The sequence below is a fragment of the Eretmochelys imbricata genome, chromosome 11, assembly GCF_965152235.1.
Source record: "Eretmochelys imbricata isolate rEreImb1 chromosome 11, rEreImb1.hap1, whole genome shotgun sequence".
Taxonomy (NCBI): Eukaryota; Metazoa; Chordata; order Testudines; family Cheloniidae; genus Eretmochelys; species Eretmochelys imbricata.
The window spans coordinates 42,282,259-42,305,681 of NC_135582.1; the positions used below are offsets into that span (position 1 = coordinate 42,282,259).

The 23,423-nt window shown below is 40.7% G+C and overlaps 1 protein-coding gene across 1 annotated transcript in view; it reads right to left on the reverse strand.

Moving 5' to 3' along the window:
• The window catches only part of CIRSR (corepressor of RBPJ and splicing regulator), a 44,245-nt gene that overhangs the window by 15,592 nt on the left and 5,230 nt on the right, over positions 1-23,423 (reverse strand). The window contains exons 2-7 of the mRNA XM_077829509.1: positions 21,451-21,545; positions 20,730-20,803; positions 17,821-17,834; positions 17,662-17,717; positions 17,169-17,217; positions 16,861-16,978 (exon numbers count right to left, since the gene is read on the reverse strand). Of these exons, the coding sequence (XP_077685635.1) occupies positions 16,861-16,978; positions 17,169-17,217; positions 17,662-17,717; positions 17,821-17,834; positions 20,730-20,803; positions 21,451-21,545 (406 nt within the window). The remainder of the gene's footprint in view (positions 1-16,860; positions 16,979-17,168; positions 17,218-17,661; positions 17,718-17,820; positions 17,835-20,729; positions 20,804-21,450; positions 21,546-23,423) is intronic.

Below are 23,423 nucleotides of genomic sequence, written 5' to 3' on the forward strand. Positions count from 1 at the left end.
AACAGCTTTTTGGAACACACTTTTTCAGTCTCTACCATTAAATACTCTCAAATGTCCCCCTCCCTTTGTGTCACTGGAGAAAGAAGAAAGTTGAGCACCAGTGGTGGAAATCAGAAACTGAGCTTGATCACAGGACAGACTTTTTGAATTTAGGTCATGGCTGTGATTGAGATAAAAGCAGAGCTCTTTTTCACTCCACCACAAGGACAATGAAGTCCCAGTCAGCAGAAACATTCCATGTCAAGACAACCTAATGTATCTCGGCTACTTCCACTAATACAGAGTTGAGCATTTCTCACTCAACTTTTCTACTACTTCACAGAGAAGACTGATTGAGTTCAGATGAGATATGCACTTTGATGGAGTAATTTTCATACCCACTGTGGGGGAAAATAGTAAGTGCAACATCTTCTATCCTTGACTTTAAATTAGTTTTATCCTTTGCAGTCCTGAAAGTGCTTCATGAACTTCAGATTAGGGCCTCTATTTGGGTCAGTGTCTCTCATGGGTGGTTAAACTGAGTGGGATGATACTGACACTATTATTGGTGGAGCTAGTCAGTGCTTCTTTGGGGGAGAGCAGAATGGCAAAATTTCTTCAATAAGCAATTATTAGGGGGCTATTGTTTAAGAAACTGTCTCTTGATGCAGATAATCTTGACAATAATTGCCCTGTCTCACCTTCCTTTTTTGGGAAAGATTACTGTGAAGGTTTTGGCCAAACAGATTTGCCAATACCTGGAGTATTCTGATACCATGGAATCCTTCAAAGTGGTTTTAGATGTGGCTAAGTTACGGAGGCAACTCTGAGGATTTTCCTCCTTGCAATAGACAAAGCTGAAATATCTGTGGAGACTGGAGTCAGGTAGAGAAAAGTCAATGGGACATATGTTTTTAACTCACTTTTGAAAATCCCATCCTCTATTCCAGGGGTGGGCAAATGATTTGGCCTGACGGCCACATCTGGGTATGGAAGTTGTATGGCGGGCTATGAATGCTCATGAAATTGGGGGTTGGGGTGTGGGAGGGGGTGAGGACTCTGGCTAGGGGTGCGGGCTCTGGGGTGGAACCAGAAATGAGGAGTTCAGGGTGCAGGAGGGGGCTCCGGGCTGGGGCAGGGGTGCGGGTGGGGGGGGTGAAGGCTCCAGCTGGGGGTGCAGGAGGGTGGGACCGAGGGGTTCAGAGAGCAGGAGGGGGATCAGAGCTAGGGCAGAAGGGTTGGGGCACTGGAAGGGGTCAGGAGTGTAGGCTCTGGGCAGCGCTTACCTCAAGCAGCTCCAGGAAGCAGCAGCATGTCTCCCCTATGGCTCCTACGTGGAGATGCAGCCAGGAGGCTCTGCGAGTTGCCCCATCTGCAGGCGCTGCCCCTGCAGCTCCCATTGGCTGTGGTTGCCGGCCAATGAGAGCTGCGGAGGCGGTGCTTGGGGAGGGGGCAGTGTGTGGAGCCCCCTGGCTGCCCCTACACGTAGGAGCCGGAGGAGGGACATGCTGCTGCTGCCATGAGCAGCGTGGAGCCCCACGACACATGTGGAGTGGAGCAAGCCCTGGACCCTGCTCCCCGGCAGGAGCTCGAGGGCCGGATTTAAATGTCTGAAGGGCTGCATTTGGCCCCCGGGCCGTAGTTTGCCCACCACTGCTCTATTCCCTTCTCTCAGAGAAGGCCCAGATAATACATTGGGCAATTGTTCCTCTGTCCCAAGCATTCTCTTGCATGGGGTGCTGAAGATTCTAGCCTGTTAGATTTCTTGTTCAATGTACAAGTAAAATCACTCCTATAGCAAGAAGGTTTGCGCTGCGATGACACCAAACTGCTAATTACACTCAGTCCCTCTTTTTAATATCAGACCTCAACAGGGCAGTGGCTCAGCTCTCTCAGCGTATGTCTGAGATTGGGTCCTTGATGAGGCTCAATTCACAGAAGATGGTGGCTGACTGGAGGAAACATCCAGGAGATGACAGAGTTGATTTCTTGAAAGAGAGGGGATTTGCTCACCTTTTGCCATAAAGACACAAACTGGGTGGGTGAAGCCCCGTTGGATCTCTGACTGCTTTTATAAGGTCAGGTAACAGCTATGGTCAGAAGTACTAATTGTCATCTACTTTCTGAGACAGTTTTTTCCATTCTGATGCAGACCTTGCCATGATGATCCATGAGTATGTCATCTCTAGAATCGATTATTTATCAACAAAGCTTCCCTTAACGCTTTCTCTCAGATTTCATCCAATATGAAACGTGGCTGCCCACTTAGTGGTGCTTCTCACTGGCTTCAAATTTGCTTCTGGATGCAATTGACAGCAATGGTTTGGTTGTTTTCAAACTGTGATCAGTGTAACGCCAGTTATCGGGGGGGGTGTGACAGGACGACACACCTGACAAATGAAACATTATCAGAACCAAGCAGTAGAGAACTGTTGGGCTTGGGGAGAGAGGATATTTGCTATCTTACAAAACAGTAACCAAGATAATGAGGAGGTTGAACCAGTGGTCTGCATGGCTTGGGTCGGAGTCCTGGTTACCTGAGTGACTACCCATCCTTACATTGTATTATGGCAGCTGAGATCAGCTGAGGCACTTGAGCTAACAATCCCCTTGATTTAAAGACTAAAGGCTAAAGACATGGTATTTTCAATGAGGGAACCTCTACACTGCTCACTTCTCCCCCAGGTTGGTTTGACAAGAGTACAAGGCCAATATAATCAGCCGTGCTTTTGCCGAACACTATATTTGGGAGGATATTCAAGGTTTCTCTTTTTTGAGGGGCAAGGAAATGGTCTTATTGACATAAAGTTCTGTTATTGTATTTAACAATAAACATGCCTTCAGTGAATTCACCCATGCTTTTATAAAAGCAAAGTATATTTAATACCCATAAACCATAATATTGAGAATTTTGAAGCATGAATTTGGGATTAATCTAAAATCTGATTGGTGCCCAGGCTAAGTGAAAATTTTGGTGGGATCCTACTGTTTACAATCAAAGTGCTCTCAGCTGCAGATCTTTAAGGAGGGTTTTATTTGCTATGCATTTTCTGATGGTACCTAAATACGGATGACTATTTACACGAATTTTCGTGATAGTCACATTAAACAACTTTTTCTTAATAAAACGCTATCCTAGATTAAGTAGAGCACAGAATTAAGTTCTGCTTTCCTATTGCATGCTAACTGATTTTTATCTGCTAGGAAACAAAAATTGGGTATTAAAAGCACCATGTTGTTCACTGCTTTCTGGAGCACTCAGAGTTTCACTTCTCTAATGATGCTTCTACATTTTTTGAAGAAATTGAGCCAGTCGTGATCCTTCCTACTATCTCTAACCATTTTCATTCCAAAACTTATTATTACCCTATCGCGGGTGTGTGAAGGCACCCATTTTTTCCAATGAAATTAAATGCTAATTTATATTACATGCCATGACCACAGCCTTGGAGTCATCCAAATATGAAACTAACTCTGGTGTTTTATTATAACCTCTTGTTCCTCTAAAAGTAAATTCCATTACTGAATTTATATGGCATATTTTAAATCTGTGTATACCACTTTCTGTAAGTGACATTTTGGAATGAACAAATATTAAAACATTATGAAATAGTTCCAGGATTGTGAACAGACCACTGATGTATTCAGAAATTAAAAGCTGCTGTTTGAACTCCATAAAGCATCAAAAAGAACAAATAATTGACAGATGCTGGTAGCTAATTAGAAAAATAAGGGTTGTATAAAATCAAGCAAACTTTTGGCGGCTAGCTGTACTTTTGTGTATAATTATTAAATACAAATACATATACACACAGAATACCAATTTGTAATCACAACTGATATATATTATATTGCATATAATTTTTACCTTATCTTGATTATGAACCTTAGAAGTTATGCTTGTATCAGTAAAAAACATTCTAAACCAGACTAGCCTGAAGAAGCATTTTGATTGCCTAATTTAACTTTGTAAAGGAGTAGTAAATCTTATAGTTGGTCTCTGTAAACCTCACAGCTGGAACATTCTAACACTACCTTGCCGTTTCCAGTGATCAAAGTAAGTTACTTTATATATCAAACTAAGAATTTCATAATGGAAATAATGCAACATCAGGGGGTGCAGTTACCATGAAATAATTACACTCCTGGGAGATTACAGATAAGGCTGTACCCCAGGGGTGTGATTATCCCATGATAACCACATCCACTGAAATTGCCTTATTGCAAAAATAATCTCTATTCACTGGTGAAATATTATTCAATAGGTGATTTTTTTTTAAGTTTTTTTTTTTTAATCTTGAATCACCAACTGAGTATGTACAATGGTCTGTACACAAAGAAAAATAAAATGAAACTAACTCAGTACTGGGTTATTGTTTTCTTGTTTGCTGCAGTGTAGCCCTACATTTTGGATCTTGAGAAACAGCTGTCTCCCCTCACAGACCAGGACTCTGATTAGCAGTAGACATGTGCTTTAATCTGTATAGGCCCAATCCTGCACCAATTCCACATGTGAAATCCTCACTCAAGTCAATGGGAAGTCCGTACATGGAGCAGATACGGTATCCAGTCCGAAAGAGCAATGCAAGTCTGTTTATATGTAAAGAGCAAGATAAGTCCAATAAGTGGTATGTTCCTTAACATACCACTACCAAAGGCCCAAATGTTTTTTTGTTAACTATTAAAACAATTTCAGTTTTTACTAGAGCGATAGTTATTGTTGTTGAATTGCAACTTAATACGTCACACTTGCATAGTGCTTCTGATGTACAAAATGTTTTCCAAACATTATTGAATCAGTCCTCACAACACCACTATGAGCTAGGTAAATAGGATCCCAGTTCTATATCGATGGGGAAACTGAAGCAAAGATTTTAAATGACTTGACCACACAGTCATAATCTCCTTTTCATTCACTTGCAACTCGAAAATTCTCTTTGAGGCTGAAAATAGTCTCAGCCTAGAGGAGAAACTTTTTGGGGTTTTACTGTGAAGGGGCAGCTGGGGCGGAGGATTGGGGATGAGATGTGAAATTCCCATTCACCTATTTTGGGGATGGGGCAGAGGAAACAATTAAAAAAAAAAAAAAAAGAAAAAGTTAACACTGTACAAAATACCTAAAACGAAAACCAGAAATTTCTCATGAGCCTGTTTAGACATAAGAATGGCCATACTGGGTCAGACCAATGGTCCATCTAGCTCAATGTCCTGTCTTCTGACAGTGGCTGGCACCTGACGCTTCAGAGGGAACGAACAGAACATAGCAATTATCGAGTGATCCATCCCACCACACAGTCCCACCTAAACTAATTAATGGTAAAACCATTTTGTTGCGCGCTCAACAAAAAGCAACATTCTAGAAAAGTTATTTATACACACACACAAAATTCAGTACAGGCAATTAAAAGTTACATGCACTGTCCTTAAACATCTAAAGAACAAAGTGAGTAGGATTTTAAAAAGAAACTTCTAGCAGCAGACTACCCTAAAACTGTCAACAAGACATCAGAAATAGCTGAAATGTGAGAAATTATGCTTGACAGCAGATCATCATGAAGTATAGCATTTATAGTTCTGCTCATCTCCTTGCCTCAGTCTCTTCAACAAGATCCACCCAGCACCGCCTGATGAAAATTTTTGCAGTATTTAAATTGTAAATAAATAATTTTGGCTTTCAGTGAGATTTAGGAGCATTAGACACTTTTCAAAATTTTACCCTTAGACTTTATCAGACATAGAACTAACATTTCAAAGAACATGATATTTGAAACAAAAACAGACAGTCCTCCATTAAAGCTGAGGGGCATCTTAACATGGCAGTCTAGTCATCAAATACTCATCTCTGCTTGGTTTCCCAATAAGGACAAACCTTTGAGCAAGTGCAGTGTTCAAAATTTCTCTTAAATAAGGCAAGCACCATCACTATGTCCATCCGGTAAAAGTTTGGTAGTGATATATTGCTACCACTTTATCTGACACAGCTGGCCTGGAAAGGAAATATTTGTCCTGTGTTTAAGAGCCCTTATACTCTGCAGAACTTTAAAGACTTTAGGACTAGGTTATAACATGATTGATTTCATACACAGCAACATGATTATCACATGGTTGCTAATCATGTGGTTGTAGTATATTTCAACCCTTCTTCTGAGCAGGCTGTAAACAGATTAACACTACTGATCTACTTGATAGATAGGACAAGGCAGGGCATCGCTTGTCTTCCCATGAACCCAAGGTACGTCTACATTTGAGCTGGGAGGTGCATTTCCCAGCTCATGTAGATTTACACAATCTAGCTCTGCTGCAAACTGGTGGAGAGGGGACTTAAACTGGGAGTCTCCTGCCTCCCATGTGAGTGCTAACCCACCAGGCTACAGAGTGACTCTAGTATTTTCTCTCTTTGGCCCAATGATTCTTTCATTATTTATTCAAAGTGGAAGAGCTTCAACGTGGGGCCAGAGACCAAGTATGACAGTAACTCTAGCTGGTGGTTAGAGCACTCAGCAGGGAGGCAGGGGACACAGAATCCACTTTGCCTGCTCCAAATACTTATTTTATGTTTTTAATTATTTACCCAGAGGGGAACAGCTTCAACAGAAGAGACTGAGAACTGAGTAAGGGTCTCAAGTTGCAGTGGGGGAGGTTTAGGTTGGATATTAGGAAAAACTTTTTCACTAGGAGGGTGGTGAAGCACTGGAATGCATTACCTAAGGTGGTGGTGGAATCTCCTTCCTTTGAGTTTTTTAAGATCAGGCTTCACAAAGCCTTGGTTGGGATAATTTAGTTGGGGATTGGTCCTGCTTTGAGCAGGGGGTTGGACTAGATGACCTCCTGAGGTCCCTTCCAACCCTGATATTCTATGATTCTATGATCTTATAGAGTGGCTAGGACATGGACCCGAGAGGTGGCAAATCCTCGTTCAAAACCCTCCTCCCCTTCAGATGGAGGGCAAACTTGCACCAAGAGTCTCCCCATTCCAAGTGGCACCTTAGAGACTAACAAATTTATTTGAGCATAAGCTTTCGTGAACTACAGCTCACTTCATCGGATGCATTCAGTGGAAAATACAGTGGGAAGATTTATATATATATATATATATATATATACACACACACACACACACACACACACACACATATATATATATATAAAAAAATGTGTATATAAATCTCCCCACTGTATTTTCCACTAAATGCATCCAATAAATGTGTATATAAATCTTCCCACTGTATTTTCCACTGAATGCATCCGATGAAGTGAGCTGTAGCTCACGAAAGCTTATGCTCAAATAAATTTGTTAATCTCTAAGGTGCCCAAGTCCTCCTTTTCTTTTTGCGGATACAGACTAACATGGCTGCTACTCTGAAACCCATTCCAAGTGTGTACATAACTTTTAGCTCAGTGGTTAGGGAAGGAGGTCCTCCGCCTCTTCCTTCCCTGGCATTTTGTATAAGCTTCTCTGTAGGATCCAATCAGATAGACAAGGTCTGAGCACATTTACTGGATCAGGAATTGCAGGCACATTAGGAAAAGCAATGCGTATCTTCCCCTGGTTCACGCATCACTCTGAATCTTAGACGCCTGGCATGGGGCTGCAGTGTGCGTGCTCAGAGGCAGATGCACAGGCACTTATGGAACTTTTACTGCAAAAATTTGGGCACCAGGTGAGTTTACAGAATTTGAAGGTAGGTAAGTGGAGGCTTTGCGAATCCCAGCAGGGCCTGATTCTGGGATTTAGGCACCTAAAGCAGTAGTTAGGTGTTTAAGTCCTTCTGTGAATCTAGTCCCTGGTGTCTAGAACAGTGGTCCGCACATGCAGCTCTCTCTGTGTTATTTGGGCTGCTTCCACACAATCAATCAATTTTTATATATAGATACACACACACACACAGACCCTGTATGGCGCTGAGGATGTCACATGGGCCGCAGCTGTGTGCTGATTGCGCCGCAAGCAGCCCATGTGTTGAGAACAACTGGTCTAGAACTTTACAAAATCTCGGTATTAACATCCCCCACCCACAAAATCCCATCCCACATCACAATTCTCATTTAGGGCTGGGGTTAACAGCCAAAACAAATGGAAGTGCTTTGGATTATTTGTGTTTTATATGGATTTCTGCCAGCTTTCTAAAATTATACATAGAGAACATTTATTTGCTGTGTACTGAAAAGTCACAAGCACTTGGATTTTTAACTAATGCTCTCTTCATTAATTTTTCAGATATTATAAAGAAAGTAGTGACAGGATGTATTGAGCACCTGCATTTGGGGGAAAAAAGAGGAATCAAAGATGACACCGAAATTATGTGCCTGGGCAGCAGGAAAGACAGTACAATTGTCAACAGATGGGCAAGGACTAGCAGAGGAAAAAAAAGTAAGCAAACCAATGGGGAAAAACAGCAACTGTCATGGATTCCAGTTTAGCCCATGTATGTACACTAGTAATTAACCATTTAGAGACTGTATTAAAGCTACAGAGCATATAACTAGTGATATCAAATACAAAGACTCAAGAATTCAAGAATCAGGAAATTCATTGATGGTCACTCATAGCAACTAACTTAAGCGCCATTTGCATATGTAGGTGTAAAGCATTCCTTCTCTATTATGGACAAGGAAAGCCCAGAATGCAGTAGAAACCAGGTGTATTCGTCTGTGGATGGGAGATGGACAAATGTTTGGGGCACAGGGAAAAATACAGGGAATCAATCAGGGGATCTGCAACCCGTGTGTTGCAAATAATTAGGGCTGTCGATTAATCGCAGTTTTAATCACACTGTTAAACAATAGAATACCAATTGAAATTTATTAAATATTTTGGATGTTTTTGCTACATTTTCATATATATTTTATTCTGTGTTGTAATTGAAATCAAAGTGTATATTATTTTTGATTAAATATTTGCGCTGTAAAAATGATAAATAAATAGTATTTTTCAATTCACCTCATACAAGTACTATAGTGCAATCTCTGTTGTGAAAGTGCAACTTACAAATGTAGATTTTTTTTGGTTACCTAACTGCACTCAAAAACAAAACAATGTAAAACTTCAGAGCCTACAAATCCACCCAGTCCTACTTCTTGTTCAGCCAATCGTGAAGACAAACAAGTTTGTTTACATTTACGGGAGATAATGCTGCCCACTTCTTAACAACAATGTCACCAGAAAGCGAGAACAGGTATTTGCATGGCACTTTTGTAGCTGGCATTGCAACGTATTTGCATACCAGATATGTTAAACATTCATATGCTCCCCTTCATGCTTCGGCCACCATTCCAAAGGACCTGCTTCCTTGTTGTAGCATGTGCAGATACAGGAAGCAATCCATGATAAAATTATCTGGGCCAAAACTGGAAGGCCTTTCATCTTATCTGCAATGGCTAGACACAGCTGACTAAATATTCGAAAAGTCCTTTCTATGTAAAAGGCTAATTCATGCCTACCACCCAGACAGTAGAGTCTCTGTCCGTCCCTATTAGCATGTGGTTTTGGATAGACGACCGGTAGGAAGATATCCTGGTTACTAGGGAATTGCGAGACCACCTTTGGCAGGAAGGCCGGGTGTGGTCACAGTTGAAACTTGTCCTTGAAGAAGACCATGTAAGGTGGCTCCAAAGTAAGGGCTCAAATCTCTGAGATCCTTCTGGCAGAAGTAATGGCCACTAAGAAGGCCACTTTCCATGACAGGTAGAGCAGTGAGCACATTGCCAGCAGTTCAAATGGAGATCCTGTTAGACTTGCAAGCAGCAAGCTGAGGTCACAATGAGGGAGTGGCTGAGTACCTGGGGGTATAATCACTCCAAGGCCCTTAAGAAAATGACCACAGATCGATTTTGAGAAGACAGACCGGCTGCTCACCCATGAGTGAAAAGCCGAGACTGGACCCTAATAGATGAAACTGTTAGCTGTTTCAAGTGTACTAAATAATCTAGAATGAAAGGTAGCATTGACTGTGTAGGCAAAACCCCTTTCTGTGCAGACCATATTGAGAATACTTTGCCAGGAAAGTGGATGGTTTTCTGCTCCCTAACAGCACCTCGTGAACAGTCCTGGAGCATGCTAGTTGTGCAAGGTTCAGCCATGGAGCTTCCAAGCTGTGAGTGAAAGGGACTCTAGGTTTAGATGACACAGGTAGCTGTAGTCCTGGGAGATCAGTTCTGGAAACAGAGACAGGCAGATTGCCGGTTCCACTGAGAGGTCCAGGAGGGTGATGAACCAGTGCTGACAGGGCCAGACCAGGCCAATCAGGTTAAGATGCAACCCATCCCTTCTGACCTTCAGCAGTACCTTGTGTATGAAGGGAAAGGGAGGGAATGCAAAGAAGAGATGGCCCATCCAAGGGAGGAGAAAGACATCTGTGAGCAAGCCCAGGCTGTGACCGAGGCAGGAGCAGAACTGAAGACACTCCTTGTTGTGCTTCGTCACAAACAGATCTAGCAGGGAAGTCCCCCACTTCTGGAAAATGCCTTTCACAACATCTGGATGGATGGACCATTCATGGTGGTTGGAGAAGGAACTGCTAGATGATCTGTTAGCTTGTTCTTCAACCCTGGGAGATAGGAGGCTTTGAGGTGGAGTAAGTGGGTTTTGCAGAATTCCCACAGTCAAAGAGCTTCCTGGCATAGGAGAGAGGAGTGCGCGCCACCCTGCCTGTTTATATAAAACACTGCTGTCGTGTTGTCTGTAAGGACTGACACACACTTGCCCTGCAAGTGGGATTGAAACACCTGGCAGGCTAGGCACAATGATCTGATCATGTTGATATGTTGAGGGAGCTCTTCTAGAGACCGGAGGACCTGAGGGACCCCAAGTGAGTCCCCCATCCCATTGCCAACAAGTCTGTAATGAGATACATTGATGGTTGGCGGCTCAAGAATGGGACTCCTGTACATACTGCCCACAGGTCCAGCCAGCAAAGAAGGGTGATGATCCCGAAGGGGGAAGTGAGACCACCATGTCCAAATGGTTTCAGCCTGGCGCATATACCGATGCCAGCCAAGTCTGAAGAGATATGAGCTGTAATCTTGCATGTTGCATTACATAGGAACACGATGCCACAGGCCCCAGAGCATCAGGCAGTTTCTTCCCGCGGTAATGGGGTGATTTTCAGGCTCTCTCTGAGCACCCCTAACAGCTTGGGATCAGGTTTCTGGGAGGAAGGCTCTGGCCTGGACCGAGTTGAGGACTGACCCGATGAATTCTATCCTTTGAACCAGGGAGAAGGTACACTTCTGCATATTTATCAACAGCCCCAGGTCCTGGAAAGTTGATTAACTTTACATTTGCCTCCACTTAGGCCTTAGTCTGACCTCTGAACAGCAAGTCATTGAGGTAAAGGTAGACCTGAACCCCCTGCCTCCTCTGGAAGGCTGCGATGACTGCCATTCACTTTCTGAACATACGAGGGACCGCTGACAAGCCGAATGGGAACACAGAAAATTGATCGTGCACGTGGTTCACAATGAATCACAGGAACCGTCTGTGAACCTGAAAAATTGAAACGTGAGAATAAGTGTCCTTCAAATCAAGGGTGGAGTACAAGTTCCCTGGATCCAGAAAAGGGATAATGGAGGCCAAGGAGACCATGCAAAATTTCAACTTCTTCATTAAGCTGTTGAGGTTCTGCATGTCCAGGTTCAGTCTGAGATCGCCATTGGCTTTCAGGATTAGGAAACAACGGAAGCAGAACCCCAAGCCCCTTAACTCCAGTGGAACCTTCTCCACTGCTCCTGCCCTTAGGAGTGACTGTATCTCCTGGGCTAGACATTGCTCTTGAGAAGGGTGCCTAAAGAGGGAGAGAGAGGGAAGGTGGAAAGGAGGGGAACAACTGAGTTGAAGGGTGTATTCCAGTGCTATTGTGCGTAGCACCGAGCAATCTGAGGTAATACAAGCCCTCGCCTGATAGAAGTGGGACAGCTGGTCCACACAAATTAGGGAAATTGGATCCAAATGTCCTGGTACATCACCACCAAACATTCCATCAAAAGGCCTGCTTAGACCCTGCCAATTACCCTAGGGGGTGCAGGCATGGAGGCTGACATGGACTGGGATGGAGGCCTCCTTTTATAGCCTCTACTTTCTTTTATTGTAGTCTTGTCTTGACTGTGGCAGGTAGAAGCAAGCCACCAGTTGGGGCTTATAATGTTCCTAGAAGGAGCTGGAGTATGTAACACTAGGGATTTCAGGGTGGCTTGAGTCTTCAGATTATGTAGATTGACATCTGTTTGCTCCGAGAAGAGTGATGTGCCTTCAAAGGGAAGGTCCGGCAATGTCTGCTGCACCTCATAGGGTAACAGAGGACTGAAGCCATGAGTTTTTCCTCATAACTACAGCTGAAGCCATGGATCAGGCTGCAGAGTCAGCTGTGTCCAAAGCTGCCTGAAGGGACACCCTTGCCACCAATTTTCCTTTCTCAACTAGGGTCGAGAATTCACCCCTGGACTCCTGTGGCAATAGTTCCTTCAATTTTGCCATTGCGTTTCAGGAAATAAAATCATAATGGGTCAGGAGCACTTGCTAGTTCACGATCCTGAGCTGGAGGACAACAGTTGAGTAGACCCTTTCTGCCAAAAAGATCTAGATTTCTGCATCTTTGGTGTTGGCCCTTGCTGCTCCCGCTCATTAGCTGCTGAAACCACCAGCAAATCCGGTGAAGGATGAGTGTACAGAAATTCATACCCTTGAGTGGGAACAAAGTACTGTACTTTTTCTCCATCCTCTTCGCTGTTGGTTGCAGGGATCTGCCATAAGGCTTTGATGGGGTCCAAAATGGCTTCATTGAAGGGCAAATGCCACTAGAATGTCCACCAGGGCATGGGAGGATTCTGATCTCCTCCACCTGGATCCCCAGGTTTTGAGCTCCCCTCTTGAGGAACTCCTGATGCACCCTATAATCATCTTGGGAGGGCACTACACTTGTTCCTGAAACCGCCTCATCAGGAGAGGAGGAGGAAGCAGCCTACACAGACAAGGAGCATTGTTCCTCGCCCTCTGCACCGGATGGGTCTTCAGTGCCAGGATTTCAAATTTGGCACCAGGCTTGGTACTGGGGCCTGGTCCCTGTTCTAAGGGAGATGGTGGGGGAGCTCTAGATTCTGATAAAACAGAGTAGAACCTTCTGGACTGTGATCCCTGGACTGGTGGAAAAGTCCGGGGGTTCCAAAACAGCCACTGTAGTGGCATCTGCCACTGCACTGGTGGCCAGGCCACCAGTGGAATGCTTTGGCACATGTCGACCACTGGGGAATGCCTCTGCCTCCGAGTCTGACTCCGAAGAGTCACTTCTTAGCAACCAGGGTGGAGTAGCACTGACCGGTGCTGGCGAGCAGTGCCAGGAGGGAGGAGATCGGTGCTGTGTCATCATAGGTGGTTTCCCTTTTGATGGCGCCTGGGGTCTTGGTGCCACGTGGCTCTTATCTCTGGTGCCGCCGCTGATAGCTCCAGAATGGCGGGGGATGGAGGTACCGGGAGTGACAGTGATTCCCTCGCTGACTCAAATGCCTCTGGTGTGAATGGTAATGCCAGAGTATTTGCACTGTGATGGTTCTCTCTTGGTGGAGAGTCCAAAGATGCTGAACTTAATGACACCCTTCCAGGGGCCAGAGTCAATGGTACTGTCCACACAGCTAGTATCTCTGAGTGGCCCGGCATAGGTCGCACTCTGCCTAGCATCTCTGTGTCGAACAGACCTTGGGGTTGGGGATCGCCTGCAGTCAGTTTTCCTCTGCTTGTTTCTCAAGAAGTGTGCTGAGAATCCATGTAGGAGTGGTTTTCTTCGGCACCAGGGTGACTGTTGGTGCTAGGAGTCTCGGGAAACAGAAGAGTCCTTCCTCGGCACGGGAGAAGCAGAACTGTGCTCAGTCTCTCTTAGAGCTGCTGGGGTGCTTCTTACTGAAGCCAAAGTACTCCGGTGCCGAGTTGGCCTGGCTTGGCCCCGAGGAGCTTCCATGAGGAAGAACTTGAGTCTGATGTCTCTGTCCTTCTCAGTACAGGGCCTGAACCCCTTGCAGATCCTGCAACACTCCTGCATGTGGGCCTCCCCCAGACAGTGACCCCCATTCCAGCTGCCTCAACTAACAGGCATTGGCTTATGGCATGACACACACAGCTTAAACCCCAGAGACTGTGGCATGCCCTGGTGCTGTGGAAGGGCTAACCCCGCAAAGCGGGGTCCGCTAACTAACTAAAACTTAATCACTACAAATAACTATATACAGTAATAGAAACAAAGTCCACAGAGATGTACTTGCGGGAAAACGCAAGGACGAGCTCAAGTGCCAACAACTGTTATGGGCAGTAAAAAGGAATTTAGGAGGGGGCGGCGGGTCAGCAGGGCCCTTTATACCATCCCTGTGAGAGCACAACTCCAGGGGGCACCAGAGACAACCTGATGGATACCACTAAGGGAAAAATCTTTCTGGGACGAGCACATACCTACATTGGAATGGACATGAGCAAGCACTCAAAGAAGGTTAAATCTGCTACTGCATAGATTCATGAACCAAACTCACTTTCTTCTTAGGGAGGTTCAGCAGCAAGGGCTACTGCAGCTCTGAGGCTATCGTAATAGCTGGATTGTAGCTCTACAGTGGTGGCTCTGCTACTATGGGGAAAAGCAATTACTTCCTCCCAGATCTCACTTATTTGGGCTATGCCCTGAGCTCAGGATTTGGTTCGTATTATCCTGTTTTTCTTGTATACAGCATTAGCTTTAATACACTGGTACATGTGCAATGTGACTGAATTATGGCTCCTGTGGGACTAGATGAATTTCTTAACTTCTGTAATTTATCTTTCACATTCAATGTTGCATTTACATAGAGGGAATTTTCAAAAATGCTCCAGGAAGGCCTAACTCTCCCCCTATTAAATTAATGGGAACAGAATTAAACCAATGCTGAGAGCCTCTGAAAATCCCAACTATAGTGCTTTGCATTTAATTTCCTTTAAAAAAAAAAAAAAAGTAAAGTACCACTGTGTCTTATATTTAATTCAAGAGATCACACATGCAAACAAATTTAAAATATGCACTCTAGATTTGCCCCAAACCTGACCAGTCATCCCTCTACACTTGCTCCTATTTTAAAAAGGCATCAGGAGTTGCTCAGGATCACACACTTTCTTTTAGGGTCTAAAGCTGAAAATTTCAAGAAGTGATTGTACTAGAAGGTGCTTAGCTTCAGAGCACACAAACTGTGGAATTTATAGTGCTTATGTTCAAACAGAAGGTATGTCAGATGTACTAAATCCCTTTCACTATGCTCTTAGCAGTTGCTTGGGAAGATGCCCTGGGGACCGGTACCTGACTACGAAAAGGCCTGGCACACTCAGAGATTTCTTAGGGTTGATGAAAAACTAGTTAGGTTTTCAACAGACACTGAAAAGTGGCCTTGGTGCAGTTATGAATGGGAAGACGAATAAGTACAATACGATGTGTGAGAACGCTTATTTACAAGTGTTTTTTAATTTCACAAGAGAGTATTTGAGGATTATATGTGTCAAGATTGATTTCAGCACAAATTGAATTTTCTGAGTATAAAAGCATGTCTCACTAATAATAGCTGTAAAGTATATTTCCCCACCCCCCTACACCAGTAAAAATCTTTCCAATCAAAATTTCTTCTAAGCTGTAAACAACATTATAAGCCATTGAATACAGAGGCTCAGAAAGACTGCCATCTCATCTACAACTATACAGTTGCTATTATGATGGTATGATCTTCTGACAGTGCTTAAAAGCAAAGCAGCATGATATACTGTTTCTTGAAGTAAAGCTTTATGGCACTTCCCTTCAATAAAGGAACATCAAATAACTTTTTGAATTAGTCCCTTTAGATAAGGCAGATCGTCAATAGGCGGACTATGCAAAAAGAACTAATAGTTATTACATGAAAGTGACATAGTTTAGCTTCTATCCTTGGCCTCTCTGCTCAGAAAGTTAACCAGGGTGTCAATTGTAATGGCGTTCCCGAAGAAATGACTTGAGAATACATTTCATTCTCAGACTATAAAATTCTCTATAATCTGCAGTGGAATGTGCCACAGCATGAAGACTCCTTCATGTTTTTGTAACACACCTCTTCAGTGCAACTAGAATCACACTTAGATACTTCATTATGACTGTGAAAGTGTCACAGTCGTGGGTCAAATTACTGAAGACAAAAACTGAATTCCCCTTCAAGCATTCAAAGTAAATATAGCGTGCTATGTATTAATCACATATGCGTCTGATTAAAGGACAGTATGCTCTAAAAATAAAATGCAGCGTGTTTCTAGTCAACAAGAAAGATGGCAGAGCAAAATCACTCTTCTTGAAGCAGTGAAAACTTAACACGAGGGGAAAATGTGGCATTTAGAAAACTAAGCCTCAATTACTTGTTGATTAATTTATTTAGGCACTTCAGAGATCTAAGAAATTAAGACAAACTATGCCACCAGTATGAATTGGTGTTTCCTACTTCTCATGCCCTTATGGTTTGAGTCTGAATTGTGGTTACTTTATTTTGATGGTCCATTTAACTGATTAGTTTATCAACATGGAAGCATCTTTTTTTCCATTCAGAACTGAAGTAGACATCACAAGGCTGCATCAGAACTAGATGCCTACATAAAGGGGAAAAGCAATGTCACCAGGACAATGTTCAGGGGATTTTACCATTTAGATACTTACTACTTAGATAATTAGATCTTTGGAATCTAAGACATGATCTAGAAATTACAACATTTAGAATCAAGGATTCTTGTTTCCTATTTCATCTACCATTTGAAACATGATGTATCTGTACATTCAACATTTAGATCTAAGAAATGCCTTCAAGATTTATGGTCAGTCCTTTCTGAGACAGACAATTACAAATCATTTTAAATACATTTCTAGTGCCTACCTGATCCATCATTGGAAACTGAACTTGCATTAATTCCAGAAAGACCAAACAAAGGGCATTCTCTGTCAGTGTTTACATGACCCCACTTGTGGCACTTAATACACCTCACATTTCGCACCTGACGAATAAACAGCATAGACATAATTGAGTTAACAGCAGAATTTCATGTCTTCTAGTAATTTGTTATGTTCTTAAGTCTAAGGAGCTGTTTTAACTTACTGAATAAGATACGATTAATGTGAATGTCATGTAGTTAGACAAATATTTGAAATACACCAGAGACTCTCACAAAGGTAAATATAACTTGCCTGGATACCAAATGGCTGATCTCTGATGTTCATGTCATCCTTAGCATATCTGTTACATGCAAAAAGAAACAGATTAAAGTCTTAAGATTAATACAATAAAATAACCAGAAAAGTTTTTCAAACTATCATATACAAAACTACTACAGAACATCTCATTGTTACACGTAGAGGATGCATATCTATTCCAAAATCAAAGTAACTCAAACAAAACACACAAGTCGGAAGAACTGCAAATAACTTAAAGGTGTACTTAAGTATTCATACTAAAACAGGTGTTTTCAAATATGCACCCAGAACAAAAACCAAGAGAAAAATAGCTGATTAGAACACACAAACTCCTCTGTTTTAAAAGCTTGACTAACCAGCCATGAGGCCATGACAGAATAAGAGAAACCACCTGCCTGAAAGGTAACAGAAGGAAAGAAAGCACAACAAAATGGAAACTAGCTCCAAAAAGAGTGGATTTCTATCCAGATAAATAAATAGTTCTTACTTTTCTCGTGGGGCTACTTTCTGCCATTCAAATTTGTACTCAGTCTCTCCCTCTTGCTGTAAAACATAAAATACAAGAATGTTGAAAATCTCACATCAAGTTTGAAAGTTATATTAAGTAATTGTAAAGAAAGTGTTAAGAATTGATGTGTTGGATTACCTCTTTGGTTTCTTCTTTGAAGAAAAGAAAAGCATGAAAAAAAATAAGACAAGACATTAATCACAGATATAGGCTGTTGTGGATATCTACATTGAAAGCAGAACATTTTAATGGTTTATAATATTGTAATAGTGCCTTGAAACATAGGTATAACATTTCCTCCCCTCAGACTTTTCAAACTAACACAACAAAGGAGCAGGAGGACATAGCTGAAGTTATATAGCCCTTTTGCAACTTGGTGTTGAGCTCTGCATTCATTAGTAGTAAATACAAGTGAAGTTCAGAGTAACCAAACAACCTAATGTGCCAGTATCTAGGGCCTTGATCCTCCTAACACTTATGCATAAGTTTAACTTCACTACTGTGAGTAGTCTCATAGATTTCCACAGGGCTAAGTATTCTAGTAAAGTCAGGCATGTGCTTATGTGTTTACAGGATTGGGGCCTACATTTTCAATTCTTGAGAAAATATTTAAAAGAAGATTTCATAGTGAATCATTATTACACAAAATGAAATTCATGTTTATCATACAAAGATTTTGACTTAAGGAAAACTCCACTGATACATTACAGTGAGTTAGATACAACAGTTATATAGGCACAGATAGGCACAGATCCTTTAAGATTTAAAGTTTAAGTCAGAGACTCTCAATCTTTCCAGACTACTGTACCCCCTTCAAGAGTCTAATTTGTCTTGTGTACCCACAAGTATCCCAAGTTTCACCTCACTTAAAAAGTGCTTGCTTACAAAATCAGACATAAAAATACAAAAGCGTCATAGCATACTATTACTGAAAAATTGCTTACATTCTCACTTTTACCATATAATTATAAAATAAATCAAATCGAATATAAATATTGTACTTACATTTCAGTGTACAGTATATAGAGCATCTGTATGAACTTTTAGTTTGTATTGACTTTGCTAGTGCTTTTTATGTAGCCCGTTGTAAAACTAGTCAAAAGCTACATCAGTTGATGTACCCCCCTGGAAGACCTTTGTGTACCCCCAGGGTATGCATACCCCTGGCTGAGAACCACTGCTTTAAGTAACTATCTGCAAATGCTACAACATTAAGGATTTATTAGATTTTTCTAAATACGTTTTTATTCCTGGATAACTATTCAGCGTCTCTCTGCAGAGGTTGCTCTCTCAGTGATACAGTAGAACCTCATTAATTCTCACTTAGCTAACCACAAATCTGATTATTCTTACATAAACTCTATCAGCCTCACTCAACTTTCTAGTAATTGAACAATAGTGCTGTAGTGAGATCTCATATTACTAGTTATCATTACTTTTACAAATATACTCACCTACATTTACTACTAGACTATGAAATAAAATAAATAATTAAACCTAAACTGTACTTGTCAAGATAAATGAACACATTTTGTGACAAAGGACTATTCTTACTTGTTAATTTACAAAATGTGGTAATTCACCATCAGTGTCATTAGTAAGGTTCTGCTGTACTTCCTAGCAGGGGCACAGGTTGCTGACACGAAGAGGAACTAAATCAATCAGTTTTCTCTTTAGAAACCACTGGAAATCAGTTTCATTGTTATTGTAATGCAAGTTCTAGTTATATTAATTTATTTGGTTAAAAGTACCATAAAAACCAACTAGAAATGTAGTCATTAAAACAAAACAAAATGTTATTTCAGGTACTGTGCCTGTCCCTTAGTCCCTTGCTTATTTTTGTAGTTTTACAATAATCGTAACTTAAAAGAAATGTTTCTCACTACAGGGGAAATTAGAAAACAGGGGAAACCTATTGACTATAGCGGGGAGAGAGACAATCCAACTATACACAAAATGCTGTAAGACACACCAAGTAAACTAGCACAAAAACTAAAGGAAAACAAAATGTCCTGTATTTCAGAGGTAGTCATTTTAAGGGTTACGTAACAATAGTAAAGCTAAAAGATTACATTTGTGTCTAAGATTGTTTAACTTGACAGTCTTTTTAAAAAACCGGTTTAAGAGCTTTTAAGTTAAATTATAGAACGTACTTTACAACAAGGAAGCTGTCTCATTCCAAGGGCTTCTAATGTGGATTCAGATTCCCTCTGTTCATACTGACAAGATGTGGGCTATTTGTTTATTCTGATTAAATGTTATATGCTTTTTAGCGATGTACTCTCTTGTAATCAGAAGAAAATCTTAGCATGTTACGTTAGACTCATTAAAGTACTACCTTATTCATACTAGACACTCACTTTTAACAACAAAGAAAAAAAACTGCTAGTGTTCTATATATCTACCAAACACTATTACAGGCAGATCCTATGAGAAAGGTTGCCTGACACTTCCCATTATAAGACCCTGTTTCAGTCACTTATAACAACTTTCCCAAACTTCAATCATTTGGGTTGAAATTTCCCATGCCAGGTTTCTGCCTCAGGCTGAGATGTTTTTTAAGTTTCAGCAAAAAGCTTAAGGCGTTTCTGAGAACACTATTAGGGTAAAATATGTTGTTTTGCCCAGGATAAAATAAATAAATAAATAAATAAATCTTTACAACCATTTCAGTGAGACGCTCTAGTACCACCATGCTTTGGAGCAAAGGCTTGAAATTTGGCAGGGGAAACAGAGATCATCTTTGTCAGGGATGTACCTTCTGCTGACCTTGTAAAAATATTTTTACTTTAAAAAAAAAAAAGTTTCTCATTCCAGAGAACACTGGGAAACAGTTTTCCTGTAGAAACAATAGTATGAGGTCATGTCATAAAAGACTGCATATCTCTTAATGCAAGTGCAGAAAAGTTGCCTGGCCAATATTAAGTATGACGTTTCCTAACTTTTGAGCTTGACTTTGCAACCTTAAGGTTAACAACAGTTTTTTATGCGAGTGCACAATATATTTAAATCAAATTTCCCACAAGATGTTAAGAAATCAGAAGTACCTTTCTTAGCTCCTGGTGGGGCCTCATACATAAAATTAAGACCATTCTTGACACGCTCATCACCCATAAGCAATCTAAATTAAAAGAACAGAGTTTAGGACATATCACGGGAAATACAAATTTACATTATTTACTAAAAGAGTTATTTTAAAATAGACATGAAAAGCACACAAGGGAATTGTGACAATAATTCACATTTCTCATTTGTTAGTGTTAATATTACAGATTAAATATTAAAAGAATATAGAGATTGGTCAATGGTTTTGCAGGCACTGCTACATAACACAATACATGAATGTTTCAGAAGATACCTATCTCACTTCTGTGCTAGCAGCATTATGAAAAACAGACCCTGGCTGGTACATTTGCAACACACACATTTGCAGCAATCTCTGGTAACTTGCTGCTCCAAGCAGAGATTGTAGTATTGCATTTATATGCAAATGAATACTCATAAAACTTTTGGAGTATTAGTAGAGCAAGCAGAAAAATGATGGTCCAAAACAAAAAGGAAGGACCAAAATCCATATGACCCCTGCTTAAGTAGACTCAAATTTATGAATCACTGTTCAAAATTATGAAAAACTTTTAGGACTATAGGACTTATGGAAACCAGGTGGTGATGCAACTTCAAGTACCTGAACGTGGGCTATTTCTTGATACCATAGAATACAGAGAGGGAGGAAAATTTAGCTTTCATTAATACTACAGAAGTTCTCACCTATTATCATAAGATTCCTGTTCTTTAAGGTATTGTTGCATTAGTTCTTCTTGTTTCTTCTTATCATACGATATTTTCTGTTCTGCCATCCATACCTATTTAAAACACATACTAGTTAAAAATTAATCTTAAATGTTAATTACCAGTAAGTAAAATCCTATTATAGCATAGATGCACATAAAACAATATAATCTCACAGTCTACTTATATATTAACTAGGGCTGTCAAGCGATTAAAAAAGTAATCGCACTGTTGAATAGAATACTATTCATTTAAATATTTTTGGATGTTTTCTACATTTTCAAATATATTGATTTCAATTACAACACAGAATACAAAATGTATAGTGCTCACTTTATATTTATTTTTATTACAAATATTTGCACTGTAAAAAACAAAAGAAATAATATTTTTCAAATGACCTACTACATGTACTGTAGTGCAATCTCTTTATCATGAAAGTTGAACTTACAAATGTAGAATTATGTACCATAAAAACCTGCATTCAGAAATAAAACAATGTAAAACTTTAGAGCCTACAAGTCCTTGTTCAGCCAATCGCTCAGACAAACAGGTTTGTTTACATGCAGAAGATAATGCTGCCTGCTTCTTGTTTTCAATGTCACTTGAAAGTGAGCACAGGCTTTTGCATGGCACTGTTGTAGCCAGCGTCACAAGATATTTACGTGCCAGATGCACTGAAGATTCATATGTCCCTTGATTCTTCAACCACTATTCCAGAGGACATGCGTCCATGCTGATGGCGGTTTCTGCTCGAAAACTATCCAAAACAGGGCAGGCTGAAATGTTCATTTTCATCATCTGAGACAGACTGCACCAACAGAAGGTTGATTTTCTTTTTTTGGTGGTTTGGGTTCTGTAGTTTCTGCATCAGAGTGTTATTCTTTTTAGACTTCGGAAAGCATGCTCCACGCCTCGTCCCTCTCAGATTTTAGAAGACATTTCAGATTCTTAAACCTTGGGTTGAGAGCTGTAGCTATCTTAAGAAATTCCACATTGGTATCATCTTTGCATTTTGTCAAATTTGCAGTGAAAGTGTTCTTAAAACGAACAACATGTGCTGGGTCATCATTCAAGACTGCTGGCAGAATGCAGGTAAAACAGAGCAGGAGACAAACAATTCTCTCCCAAGGAGTTCATTCACTAATTTAATTAACACATTATTTTTTTAAGGAGCGTCATCAGCATGGGAAGCATATCCTCTGGAACGATGGCCAAAGCATGAAGAGACATACGAATCTTTAGCGCATTTGGCATGTAAATATCTTGCGACGCCTGCTACAACAGTGCCATGCAAACGCCTGTTCTCACTTTCAGGTGACATAATTAAGAAGTGGGCAGCATTATCTCCTGTAAATGTAAACAAACTTGTTTTTCTGAGCAATTGGTTGAACAGAAGTAGGACTGAGTGGACTTGTAGGCTCTAAAGTTTTACATTGTTTTGTTTGAGTGCAATTATGTAACAAAACTCCCTTACATTTGTAAGTTGCACTTTCATGATAAAGAAACTGCACAACAGTATTTGTATGAGGTGAACTGAAAAATACCATTTCTTATCATTTTTACAGTGCAAATATTTGTAATCAAAAATAATATGAAGTAAGCACTTTGTATTCTGTGTTATAACTGATATATTTGAAAATGAAGAAAAACATTCAAAAATATTTAATAAATTTCAATTGGTATTCTATTGTTTAACAGCGTGATTAATAGCAATTAATTTTTTAATCACAATTAATTTTTTTTAGTTAACTGCGATTAATCGACAGCCCTAATATTAACATGATTAGAATTGTGATTTGCTGCTTATGATCAAACATCTACAAATGTTCATATAAACAAAATAGAATAAAAGGATGCCTGTACAAAATTATATGCTATAAAATAATGTCCAACTATGTCTGTATATGCAGCAAACCATCATATTGCGAAGTGATGTAGATAAGTGAGGT